Raw genomic sequence first — 13216 nt, forward strand, 5'->3', positions numbered from 1 at the left:
CACTGCAGCTCCCCTTCTGCCACTCTCCCGACTCTGACTTTCCAGCCACTGCAGCTCCCCTTCTGCCACTCTCCTGCCCCTGACTTTCCAGCCACTGCAGCTCCCCTTCTGCCACTCTCCTGCCCCTGACTTTCCAGCCACTGCAGCTCCTCTCCTGTCACTCTCCTGCCCCTGACTTTCCACCCACTGCAGCTCCCCTCCTGTTACTCTCCCACCCCTCACTTTCCAGCCACTGCAGCTCCACACCTGTCCCTCTCCCGTCCCTAATCTGCCTGCCACTGCAGCTCCTCTTCTGTCACTCTCCCGCCCTTAACCTGCCTGCCACTGCAGCTCCCCTTCTGCCACTCTCCCGACTCTGACTTTCCAGCCACTGCAGCTCCCCTTCTGTCACTCTCCCGCCTCTGACTTTCCAGCCACTGCAGCTCCCCTTCTGCCACTCTCCCGCCCCTGACTTTCCAGCCACTGCAGCTCCCCTTCTGCCACTCTTCCGCCCCTGACTTTCCAGCCACTGCAGCTCCCCTTCTGCCACTCTCCTGCCCCTGACTTTCCAGCCACTGCAGCTCCCCTTCTGCCACTCTCCTGCCCCTGACTTTCCAGCCACTGCAGCTCCTCTCTTGTCACTCTCCTGCCCCTGACTTTCCACCCACTGCCGCTCCCCTTCTGTCACTCTCCCGCCTCTGACTTTCCAGCCACTGCAGCTCCCCTTCTGCCACTCTTCCGCCCCTGACTTTCCAGCCACTGCAGCTCCCCTTCTGCCACTCTTCCGCCCCTGACTTTCCAGCCACTGCAGCTCCCCTTCTGCCACTCTCCTGCCCCTGACTTTCCAGCCACTGCAGCTCCCCTTCTGCCACTCTCCTGCCCCTGACTTTCCAGCCACTGCAGCTCCTCTCCTGTCACTCTCCTGCTCCTGACTTTCCACCCACTGCAGCTCCCCTCCTGTCACTCTCCCACCCCTCACTTTCCAGCCACTGCAGCTCCACACCTGTCCCTCTCCCGTCCCTAATCTGCCTGCCACTGCAGCTCCTCTTCTGTCACTCTCCCGCCCTTAACCTGCCTGCCACTGCAGCTCCCCTTCTGCCACTCTCCCGACTCTGACTTTCCAGCCACTGCAGCTCCCCTTCTGCCACTCTCCTGCCCCTGACTTTCCAGCCACTGCAGCTCCCCTTCTGCCACTCTCCTGCCCCTGACTTTCCAGCCACTGCAGCTCCTCTCCTGCCACTCTCCCGCCCCTGACTTTCCAGCCACTGCAGCTCCCCTTCTGCCACTCTTCCGCCCCTGACTTTCCAGCCACTGCAGCTCCCCTTCTGTCACTCTCCTGCCTCTGACTTTCCAGCCATTGCAGCTTCCATTTCCAGTTGGGTGCTGCTGGGAAACTGAACACTCACTCTCAGGTTGCTTCACAGATTACAACTGATCACTTGGTCCCCAAACAATTGGACATGTGATCAGTTTATTGTCAAAAAATCCTTCAAACAAATAGACACTGTTCAACCTGGAGAACTCCATTATGAAAGACAGTTATAATTATTCCGGGGACTGGTTACTGTCAGATTGGTGTGAAATTGATGTGTGGAATTACCCTGCGGCAGGTCCCCTTCCTGAGACCGTAGCTGACTTCTGGAGTATGGTGTGGCAGGAGAGCAGCTCCGTCATTGTCATGCTGACTGCACTGGAGGAGCAAAATAAGGTAAGATGAAAGAAACTGAGGGGAGGATACAGGACAGGTGTATAGGAGGAGGTGATAAGGGACAGGATGATACGGGACAGGTGTATAGGAGGAGGTGATACGGGACAGGAGTACCAGAATTGATTATATGGGACCAGAGAACCGGAGAGGATGATACAGGACAGGTGTACTGGAGACGATGATACTGGACAGGTGTACAGGAGAGGATGATATGGGACAGGTGTATTGGACTTTGTGATATGGGACAGGTGTACTGGAGGGGATGATATGGGACAGGTGTACTAGAGACGATGATACTGGACAGGTGTACAGAAGGGGATAATATGGGACAGGTGTACTGGAGGGGATGATATGGGGCAGGTGTACAGGAGAGGATGATATGGGACAGGTGTACAGAAGGGGATGATATGGGACAGGTGTACTGGAGGGAATGATATGGGACAGGTGTACAGGAGAGGATGATACGGGACAGGTGTACAGAAGGGGATGATATGGGGCAGGTGTACAGAAGGGGATGATATGGGACAGGTGTACTGGAGAGGATGATATGGCACAGGTGTACTAGAGAGGATGATACTGGACAGGTGTACAGAAGTGGATGATATGGGGCAGGTGTACAGAAGGGGATGATATGGGACAGGTGTCCTGGAGAGGATGATATGGCACAGGTGTACTAGAGAGGATGATACGGGACAGGTGTACAGAAGGGGATGATATGGGACAGGTGCACTGGAGGGGATGATATGGGACATGTGTACAGGAGAGGATGATACGGGACAGGTGTACAGAAGGGGATGATATGGGACAGGTGTACAGGAGAGGATGATATGGGACAGATGTACAGAAGGGGATGATATGGGACAGGTGTACTGGAGGAAATCATATGGAACAGGTGTACAGGACAGGATGATACGGGACAGGTGTACAGAAGGGGATGATATGGGACAGGTGTACAGGAGAGGATGATACGGGACCGGTGTACAGAAGGGGATGATATGGGACAGGTGTACTGGAGGGGATGATATGGGACAGGTGTACAGGAGAGGATGATACGGGACAGGTGTACAGAAGGGGATGATATAGGACAGGTGTACTGGAGGGGATGATATGGGACAGGTGTACAGGAGAGGATGATATGGGACAGGTGTACAGAAGGGGATGATATGGGACAGGTGCACTGGAGGGGATAATATGGGACAGGTATACCGGAGGAAGTGATATGGGACAGAAGTACCGGAGATAATTATATGGGACCGGAGAACCGGAGAGGATGATACGGGACAGGTGTACCGGGAGGAGGATAAGGGACAGTCGTACCGGAGAGGTTTATACAGAACAGGTGTACTGGAGGGGAGGATACGGGTCAGGTGTACAGGAGGGGTTGATATGGGACAGGTGTACAGGAGAGGATGATATGGGACAGATGTACAGAAGGGGATGATATGGGACAGGTGTACTGGAGGAAATCATATAGAACAGGTGTACAGGACAGGATGATACGGGACAGGTGTACAGAAGGGGATGATATGGGACAGGTGTACAGGAGAGGATGATATGGAACAGGTGTACAGGACAGGATGATACGGGACAGGTGTACAGAAGGGGATGATATGGGACAGGTGTACAGGAGAGGATGATACGGGACCGGTGTACAGAAGGGGATGATATGGGACAGGTGTACTGGAGGGGATGATATGGGACAGGTGTACAGGAGAGGATGATACGGGACAGGTGTACAGAAGGGGATGATATAGGACAGGTGTACTGGAGGGGATGATATGGGACAGGTGTACAGGAGAGGATGATACGGGACAGGTGTACAGAAGGGGATGATATGGGACAGGTATACCGGAGGAAGTGATATGGGACAGAAGTACCGGAGATGATTATATGGGACCGGAGAACCGGAGAGGATGATACGGGACAGGTGTACCGGGAGGAGGATAAGGGACAGTCGTACCGGAGAGGTTTATACAGAACAGGTGTACTGGAGGGGAGGATACGGGTCAGGTGTACAGGAGGGGTTGATATGGGACAGCTTTTACCGGAGGTGAGTAGACTTAAGGTGAGGTAACGGTTTGGAGGTTCACACCCATGCAGTGATATATATATATATATATAATACATGGATGCTCACACATACATTCGGTGCATGCACACATCCCTCTGTTTCTTATTCACGCCTGCAGGTAAAGTGTCACTGTTATTGGCCGGATCTCACGCAGACGTTCGGTGACATCACGGTGTCTTTAGTGAAGGTCGTTCAGACGGGCGCCATCATCACCAGAAGCTTCAGCCTGAAGAAGGTCAGACTCGCGCCGTGTATTCGGCAATAAACCATGATTTACCGATTTGTCTGATGTTTATGTCTTAGCAGGAGCCTCGCACCAGTCCTCTGTGCTGCTGTGGAGCTCTAGAGTCCCCCATAATGATTGCTCCTGGCATGGCTTCATTAACTTCAACCTATAAGAGACAGTCCCCACTAACTCCCCATCCTCAAAATACTCTGTGCTGCTGTGCTCACAATTCACCTGCCCTGTCTGAGATAACAACATCTGATGAGTGAGCTGTACTGAAATACTCTGCTCTGCTGTGGATCCTGCTCCAGCCCTATGCGTCTGTCAGTTGGTGGACTTGTCTGTGACCCCCCACACCGTGACTTGCCCAGTAACATGTACTGTAATATGGTGGCACACTACTGACGAGTGGTCACTCCTCTTCCCCAGGCGCAGTCTATGGTGCAGATGACGGTGGAGCAGCTGCAGTATCTGGAGTGGCCGGATCATGGCGTGCCGAGGACGTCGTCAGGTCTAGTGCAGCTGGTGGAGCAGATGAACAGGAGTAACACCCCGGGATCCGGCCCCGTCATAGTGCACTGCAGGTACAAGACTATGGCCGCCCCAACACCGGGGTGCCAGGCGCTGACGTCCATAGAGTTAGTGGTCAGGGCAGCTCAAACTGACGGCCTGTTCATAATCTACATCTGCTAGAACATGGCCACCACGGAGGGCACTGCTATATATTATTGCCTCACTTCTAGGTATGAGTGAGCACAGATATTTCAGTGTATGTCCTGATCCTATTCAGTTTTGTCACCCGAATAAAGCTTGTTGAAAGGTAGTAGAGCAGCCAATCACCAAGGTTTTAGGCTGTTGGCATTTCCGGAGCTATTGCAGCCATATCAAGTACTGGCGGTGATTGGCTGGCGCACCACATGACCCAAGTTGTATAAAGGCCTGACTAGCTCTGGTGACGTCATCATCAGCGTTACTTTACCACTTTTATGCCTGCTTCAGAAACACTTTAGCCCATGATGGATGAGGCTGTGGGACAGGAGTTAGAGGAGGAAGAGGAGCAGGAGGAAGAGGAGCAGGAGGAAGAGGAGGAAGAGGAGCAGGAGGAAGAGGAGGAAGAGGAGCAGGAGGAAGAGGAGCAGGAGGAAGAGGAGGAAGAGGAGGAAGAGGAGCAGGAGGAAGAGGAGCAGGAGGAAGAGGAGCAGGAGGAAGAGGAGCAGGAGGAAGAGGAGGAAGAGGAGCAGGAGGAAGAGGAGGAAGAGGAGCAGGAGGAAGAGGAGCAGGAGGAAGAGGAGGAAGAGGAGCAGGAGGAAGAGGAGGAAGAGGAGCAGGAGGAAGAGGAGCAGGAGGAAGAGGAGCAGGAGGAAGAGGAGGAAGAGGAGCAGGAGGAAGAGGAGGAAGAGGAGCAGGAGGAAGAGGAGCAGGAGGAAGAGGAGCAGGAGGAAGAGGAGCAGGAGGAAGAGGAGGAAGAGGAGCAGGAGGAAGAGGAGGAAGAGGAGCAGGAGGAAGAGGAGCAGGAGGAAGAGGAGGAAGAGGAGCAGGAGGAAGAGGAGGAAGAGGAGCAGGAGGAAGAGGAGGAAGAGGAGCAGGAGGAAGAGGAGCAGGAGGAAGAGGAGCAGGAGGAAAAGGAGGAAGAGGAGCAGGAGGAAGAGGAGGAAGAGGAGCAGGAGGAAGAGGAGGAAGAGGAGCAGGAGGAAGAGGAGCAGGAGGAAGAGGAGCAGGAGGAAGAGGAGCAGGAGGAAAAGGAGGAAGAGGAGGAAGAGGAGCAGGAGGAAGAGGAGGAAGAGGAGCAGGAGGAAGAGGAGCAGGAGGAAGAGGAGGAAGAGGAGCAGGAGGAAGAGGAGGAAGAGGAGCAGGAGGAAGAGGAGCAGGAGGAAGAGGAGCAGGAGGAAAAGGAGGAAGAGGAGCAGGAGGAAGAGGAGGAAGAGGAGCAGGAGGAAGAGGAGGAAGAGGAGCAGGAGGAAGAGGAGCAGGAGGAAGAGGAGGAAGAGGAGCAGGAGGAAGAGGAGCAGGAAGAAGAGGAGGAAGAGGAGCAGGAGGAAGAGGAGGAAGAGGAGCAGGAGGAAGAGGAGCAGGAGGAAGAGGAGGAAGAGGAGCAGGAAGAAGAGGAGCAGGAGGAAGAGGAGCAGGAGGAAGAGGAGGAAGAGGAGCAGGAGGAAGAGGAGCAGGAGGAAGAGGAGCAGGAGGAAGAGGAGGAAGAGGAGCAGGAGGAAGAGGAGGAAGAGGAGCAGGAGGAAGAGGAGCAGGAGGAAGAGGAGGAAGAGGAGCAGGAGGAAGAGGAGCAGGAAGAAGAGGAGGAAGAGGAGCAGGAGGAAGAGGAGGAAGAGGAGCAGGAGGAAGAGGAGCAGGAGGAAGAGGAGGAAGAGGAGCAGGAGGAAGAGGAGCAGGAGGAAGAGGAGGAAGAGGAGCAGGAAGAAGAGGAGCAGGAGGAAGAGGAGCAGGAGGAAGAGGAGGAAGAGGAGCAGGAGGAAGAGGAGCAGGAGGAAGAGGAGCAGGAGGAAGAGGAGCAGGAGGAAGAGGAGGAAGAGGAGCAGGAGGAAGAGGAGCAGGAGGAAGAGGAGCAGGAGGAAGAGGAGGAAGAGGAGCAGGAGGAAGAGGAGCAGGAGGAAGAGGAGCAGGAGGAAGAGGAGCAGGAGGAAGAGGAGGAAGAGGAGCAGGAGGAAGAGGAGCAGGAGGAAGAGGAGGAAGAGGAGCAGGAAGAAGAGGAGCAGGAGGAAGAGGAGGAAGAGGAGCAGGAGGAAGAGGAGCAGGAGGAAGAGGAGCAGGAGGAAGAGGAGCAGGAGGAAGAGGAGGAAGAGGAGCAGGAGGAAGAGGAGCAGGAGGAAGAGTTGCAGGAGGAAGAGGAGGAAGAGGAGCAGGAGGAAGAGGAGCAGGAGGAAGAGGAGCAGGAGGAAGAGGAGGAAGAGGAGCAGGAGGAAGAGGAGCAGGAGGAAGAGGAGGAAGAGGAGCAGGAGGAAGAGGAGCAGGAGGAAGAGGAGCAGGAGGAAGAGGAGGAAGAGGAGCAGGAGGAAGAGGAGCAGGAGGAAGAGGAGGAAGAGGAGCAGGAGGAAGAGGAGCAGGAGGAAGAGGAGCAGGAGGAAGAGGAGCAGGAGGAAGAGGAGGAAGAGGAGCAGGAGGAAGAGGAGCAGGAGGAAGAGGAGCAGGAGGAAGAGGAGGAAGAGGAGCAGGAGGAAGAGGAGCAGGAGGAAGAGGAGCAGGAGGAAGAGGAGCAGGAGGAAGAGGAGGAAGAGGAGCAGGAGGAAGAGGAGCAGGAGGAAGAGGAGCAGGAGGAAGAGGAGCAGGAGGAACAGGTAACATTGACTCCTTTATCAGGGATGGCTACGTGCGAGGGCTGCAGGCCCCACAGTGGCCATGTGTCCAGCTTTCCAGCCAGGGGACAGTTTTGGAGGAGAAGGAACTGTCTGCACAGAAGGGTGGTAGTGAAATGTTCTACTGGGGATCACTGCAACGTGGCTGAGGCTATATATAGATGACCCAGTCCACACCTGCGAATGAGGACAGCTCGTTGTTGACTCTGGTAAGCCTGGCACACATAGGTCAATACATGTTGTTGTGAATGCGCAACAACTGGCGAGTATCAAGGGTTCTGACCAGTACCGATTATTGGGCCACTGGATAACATTACTGGACCACATAGCATTGCTACTTTTGCCTTTGGAGAGAGATCATAAAATGCGTGAATATTAGTGCACACTGCTCAGTGGAAGAGCAAGGCAAAGGAGCAAGTGGCCAACGCAGCTGTGGCACCGGCACCACTTCAGAAGGGAGTGTTATCATGCCCGCAATGTGGCACCAATTCATCAGCAGAACGTCACCCCTTCCGGCAACACTGTCTGCCATGGTGCGTCTTACCAGGAGGCAACGTTTATCCAACATGGTGGAAGAGTACGTGTCCACACATCTATCAGGGCTTACTAATGTGTCTGCACCATTTAATCTCGGGGTCTTGAGAGTGAATACATGGCCTGAGCTTGAAAAATACGCCTCGGAGGTGCTGGCCTCCTCTGCCGCAAGTGTATGTGTTCAGCACATCAGCAGGGTCATCACAGACCGGCACATCCGTCTGCACTCAGCTAAGGTGAAGAAGCTGACTTTCATTATAATGAATGTCGTGGATTACACCAGACCTGTCCCTATCTTTGGCTGAGAAGATAACTAGACCACCGGCAAACAGACATTGGTAGACTCTATTTGCCATTTAGTATCATTTCTGGCCTGAGAATAAACAGTACACCCCCCCCCCCAAAAAAAAAATCTAAATTAAAACCCACCCCAAAAATAGCTGGCTGCATCCTCCTCTGCCTCTTGGATCTACGCTGCCACATCCATTGCAACCTCATCCTCCAATTGGACCTCCTCCTGGTTCAAGTCTTGGGGTTTTTTTGGAGGTGGGTCGGATTCCACCTTATTTTAAAGGGTTTCTTGGTGCTCTGTGTGTCACCTGGGAAAACTGTGGGAGAAATCTGTCAATCTTGGTTGTGTGGAGCTACTGTTGAACGAGGCTCTGTTGAGGTCTACATTTCTAATTTACGCTCTGTGGTTAGACTTGGCTGTGTGGGTGAATGGGGAATCCAGGACACATAGAGGACATTATTTGTTACACTTAATAATAATAATAATAATAATAATAAAGTTTATTTATATAGCGCCAACATATTCCGCAGCACTTTACAATCCGGTGGGGGTTGTATAGACTAAAACAAAACAAAATAGTACATAATTCAACAGCTACAGTAGGAATAAGAGCCCTGCTCGAAAGCTTACAGTCTATGGGGAAGAAGGGCGACACAAGAGGTGAAGCACACTTGGTGCTCTCCAGGTAAACTCTGCCAATGTTGTATGTCTGACAACTTTTACTTTGACCAATAATTATTTCACAAGAAACGCTTCAGGCTCCCGGGACACTCAGTGACCAGCATCGAGGAAGACGCCTAAAGGCCATGTGGCTGGGACTGGTGGTACCAAGTGTGGCTGGTTGACCTCCAGCTCCATCCAAAATACAACTTTGAGCATTATAACTGCAGCCGATATACTGTACAGGAGCTGGAAATTAGGCAACACGGAAAACAGAATCTCACGGGGCCTTTGTTTTCAAAATGTCTTGGTCTGTAGGGGATCTCGTCCAGTCTTGCCTGTGTTGGTCACCTGTGGTAATAGGGTCTGTATGGGCCTTTTGGAAAATTGATGCTCTTTGGGGGACCTCTGTTGTTATAGGCTGTGGGGATGTGTGGCCTTCTTGCATTGCTTTGAGTACTCTACAAACATGGCCATTGCTGATGACTTGTGTCGGATGGCCATATCGATCACGTACCATATCGATGCCATACTGTACACTACTGGGACTGACCATTGGGTCCTGGGGAGGGAACTGGTAAGATAAGCAATATATAAATCGGTGTCCTGCTGAAAGGGCAACATTGGCACCTGAAGAGTACGGGCATCTTTCATCAACATCTCCCCCTTGAAAATGAGGTAATCCATGTGATCCTAAATAAGTCAGACGCCAGCCACTTCTGGTTTTGAGCACTGGATGGGGTTACGTGGCCCATCTCTGGTGAATTTGGGTGCGGTGTGGTGGATCTCCGGCAATGAGAGGCGTGAAGGTCACCCGGGTAAACAGGATGTTTAGGGGTTAATTCACCGTAGACGTCTCATTTATCGCCAAAAGTAACCATTGATTCGCAGCATAAGTAAAGTGGAGGATATTAAAATATAACCTTTAATTCTTAATGTTAAATTCCTGTAGTGTCCTATCTGTGAACACACCGGCGCCAAACTATATAAACAAACGTGAGATTTCATATATGAGCTGTACGCCCTTATGTGTCAATAATTATTATAACTATTATGTGTTTTTTGCGGTTATTTTTATAGTTTTTTTTGTAGTTTAGTTTACTCATCCAATTCAATCATTTTATATTGTACTGTAAACAGTTTGTCCACCCATATCCTGTCCACCGCCATTAAAATGAGAACGGCGGCAGCTATAGGCATAGAAGGGGTGTCTAGGTATAGTAAAGTAGCCATGCACTACGCAATGAAACCACCTATAGCGCCACCTGGTGGAAAACAACGGAGTTAGCATTTTTATCTCGAAAACGGAACGAGATAGAGAAAAAAAGTGAATTACAAAGTTGCACGGCATCATCAATTCAATACGAATCGACACCTTGCATACAGAAATGCTATTATATGAAACCCATGACCCCCCAAAACACTGAATGCTGGTCACGCATATGGCGCTCATTAGTGGCCCCCGTCAGCTGCAATGCACATATGGACTCTGCACAGCATACTGTATCTTGCTGCACGTTGTGCAATATGGTAGGTGAAACGTTTGCACAAGCATCTGTGGTACGTGGTCGTAGGTCCTGCAATGTTGGGGGAGGGGTCGCTGCTGTTTGATGTGACCTCACAGAAAGAAGTCCAATGGGGTCAGGTCAGCGTGGAGGCCACTCCACACAGCCACCATACCCAATGACTTGTAGGAAGGTCTCCATGAAGTATCGCTTCACGTCCGCAGCCTTATGAGTTTTACACGTTCTAATCATAGCATTTCTGTATGCAAGGTGTCGATTCGTATTGAATTGATGATGCCCTACAACTTTGTAATTCACTTTTTTTCTCTATCTCGTTCCGTTTTCGAGACAAAAATGCTAACTTCGTTGTTTTCCACCAGGTGGCGCTATAGGTGGTTTCATTGCATAGTGCATGGCTACTTTACTATACCTAGACACCACTTCTATGCCTATAGCTGCCGCCGTTATCAAGTTAATGGCGGTGTATACAGCATATGGGTGGACACTCTGTATATAGGTGCGGTGTATATAGGATATGGGTGGACACACTGTATAAATAGCAGTGTTCTTATACGCAATCATTCATGTATGGACAGTGAATGCTTTTCTGCTGTTGTCTGATATAGTAAATTCCCAATCTCTATCTTTATATAAGGGCATCTATCTCATATATACGTCTCCGAATATACATTCGGGCAGAGCTTAGGTGTCCGGACAGAGGTGACCCCATATAGCAGGGGCTGTTCACTTTGTCCCGATGCCGATACCAGTTCAGATATAACACCCTTATTAATAACACAATGTTCCGAGCTGTGTCTACCGAGAGTAATCCCCCCGACATTGTAATTGTACAGTGTGACGCCCTGGGCAAGCCAGGGGTCACAGGTCACAACACCACCACACCCTACACCCCAGTTAGGAACATCTAAGCTAACCCAAAATCCTTGTTGCCTTCCTCCAGGGGCTGATGTTCACACCAGGGGGTGGGCCAGGCGGTTGGCTCCGCCCACCGAGGAGTTCACAGCCATGGAGGCGGGAAGAACCAGGCAGTTTTTAGTTCAGTTAAGAAAAGAGAGTTGAGTAGAGAAGTTCAAGCTAGGGAGTGGAGGAGTAAATAGTCGAGTCTAGTGAGGGAAGTGAAAGTGTAAGGAGGAAAACAGTGAAGTGGTAGAGGAGTGAAGCTGAAGTCAAGTAAAGTAACAAGCAACAGTAGTCAAGCCTGAAGTTGGTCCGTGGCTGTGTGCCTGGACAGTGTCAGCAAGGTCAGCAGATGGCGGTGATTGTCTGGAGTGGGACTGCTCGGAGGTTGCTGGAAGGACCGTGGACGGGTAGTGGCCCGGCGGTCTGGAGCAGTATACAAAGGACAGTCAGCACCAGGGCAGGGACCTCTCGGATCCTGGCAAGGCTAGGAGTCGCCATAATTTGCCAAATCCGTCAGTGAAGGGGACGTCTGTCTCCCAACAACCAAGTCCCGATTGAAGGCAAAAGTCCAACCATTGAGGAGAGATACCGCCACCGCCAAGGCACCAGTTTCTCAGGGCCAGCACCTGCGGGCAAAGTAGGGCTCCTCCGGCCCATATCCAAGCCGGGGAGCGGGTTACCGGTGGGAACACATCGCAACCAATATCAACAGAGGTGCAGGACAGAGGGACCGTCACCGTCACCTACTGGGGAAAGCAAGTGCAGCCGTCCGTGGGAACCGACCAACCAGCCGTTTGTTTACCGAGAACTGTGTCATCGTCTCAGGCTGAGTGAGTACCACAGTGCCGCAAGGCACAGCGCTGCCCCCGCGTCCCTGCGCCCACCAGGCCCTGCATCACCCACCTCATCACTGGGCCCCGGGATCACCAACCCCTACCCACGGAGGGGCAACATAACAACTGGCTGCTCCATACCATCCTGCCCGGGATCCCCATACAGAGCAGCGGTGGTGTTAATAAATCACCACAACCGTGGGTGGCGTCACGGACAATAAACTCACCCCAACAATCCCAAAACCAATCCCCTTTTCACTCACGGGCGAGTGGCGCCGCTCGAGTCCCCGGGATCCGGCCCATCGCTCGAGCCACCGAGCAGCGGCAGCAGCAGCCGCGGTGCCAGCCGGACCCGAGCAGCAGTAGGGAGAGCGCGGCGTCCCCTCCTCCGCCCGCGACAACTTGGCGTCACGAACAGGATCTTACCGCTCTGCCGTTGGGTAGAGGTGCGCCTTGTGACCGCCGGAGGTATCCGGCTGAAAAATTTCGGAAGTCGCCATCTTTTGCGCGAAAAGCTCCCGCTCAAGCGTCTTCTCGAGTAGCAGAGGCGCGAAGGCCAAAACTCCGCCCCAATAGAGGAGGGGCCGGAAAGAAGCTAAGGGGGACGCGATGGCGGCTGGCTGCATGTAGGCGCAGCTATAAAAGCAGGGACGCCAGGACTCTGCAGACATACTGTTCCTGGGAAAAGCCGCCAGCAGAATGTGGATGCCGTCCCGCGACACCGTAGCCCCCGTGCCTGGAACCGCGGCGTGGGTGGAGATCCGGACCGCGCAGCTCTACCAACGGCTGCAGGCCAGGATGCAGCTCCTCATGGAGGAGTGGGAGACCGACATGGCGGACGTTATAGCCACCGTGCGGAGACGCGAGGAGGAGGCGGAGGAAGGGAGGGTGAGTGACCCACGCCCCTATGTCCCCGAGGGACCGGTCGCTGCGGCTGAAGGACCCGGTCCAAGCCCTCTCCCCCCGCTGCCTCCCTCGCCACCCGTCTCGGAGGCCGTGACCCCGCCACTAGGCCCACTACCACCGCAACCAGTAGCGATACCCAGCATCCCCGCCCAGGCGGGCCGACCTGTAGCCGGAGCCCGTAGTCGACCAGAGGTGTTGCCATGGAAGGCCCCGAAGTCCGCACCGGAGACGTTGTCCGAGAAAGTCCCCGAGCCGGAGCCGATGACCCGCTCCAAG

At 53.2% G+C, this 13216-nt stretch overlaps 1 protein-coding gene across 1 annotated transcript in view; it reads left to right on the plus strand.

Moving 5' to 3' along the window:
- The window catches only part of LOC142265621 (receptor-type tyrosine-protein phosphatase kappa-like), a 261979-nt gene that overhangs the window by 227325 nt on the left and 21438 nt on the right, over window positions 1-13216 (plus strand). The window contains exons 19-21 of the mRNA XM_075332279.1: window positions 1590-1687; window positions 3877-3993; window positions 4414-4568. Coding sequence (XP_075188394.1) covers window positions 1590-1687; window positions 3877-3993; window positions 4414-4568 — 370 coding nt within the window. The remainder of the gene's footprint in view (window positions 1-1589; window positions 1688-3876; window positions 3994-4413; window positions 4569-13216) is intronic.

Source organism: Anomaloglossus baeobatrachus, chromosome 1, assembly GCF_048569485.1.
Source record: "Anomaloglossus baeobatrachus isolate aAnoBae1 chromosome 1, aAnoBae1.hap1, whole genome shotgun sequence".
Taxonomy (NCBI): domain Eukaryota; kingdom Metazoa; phylum Chordata; class Amphibia; order Anura; family Aromobatidae; genus Anomaloglossus; species Anomaloglossus baeobatrachus.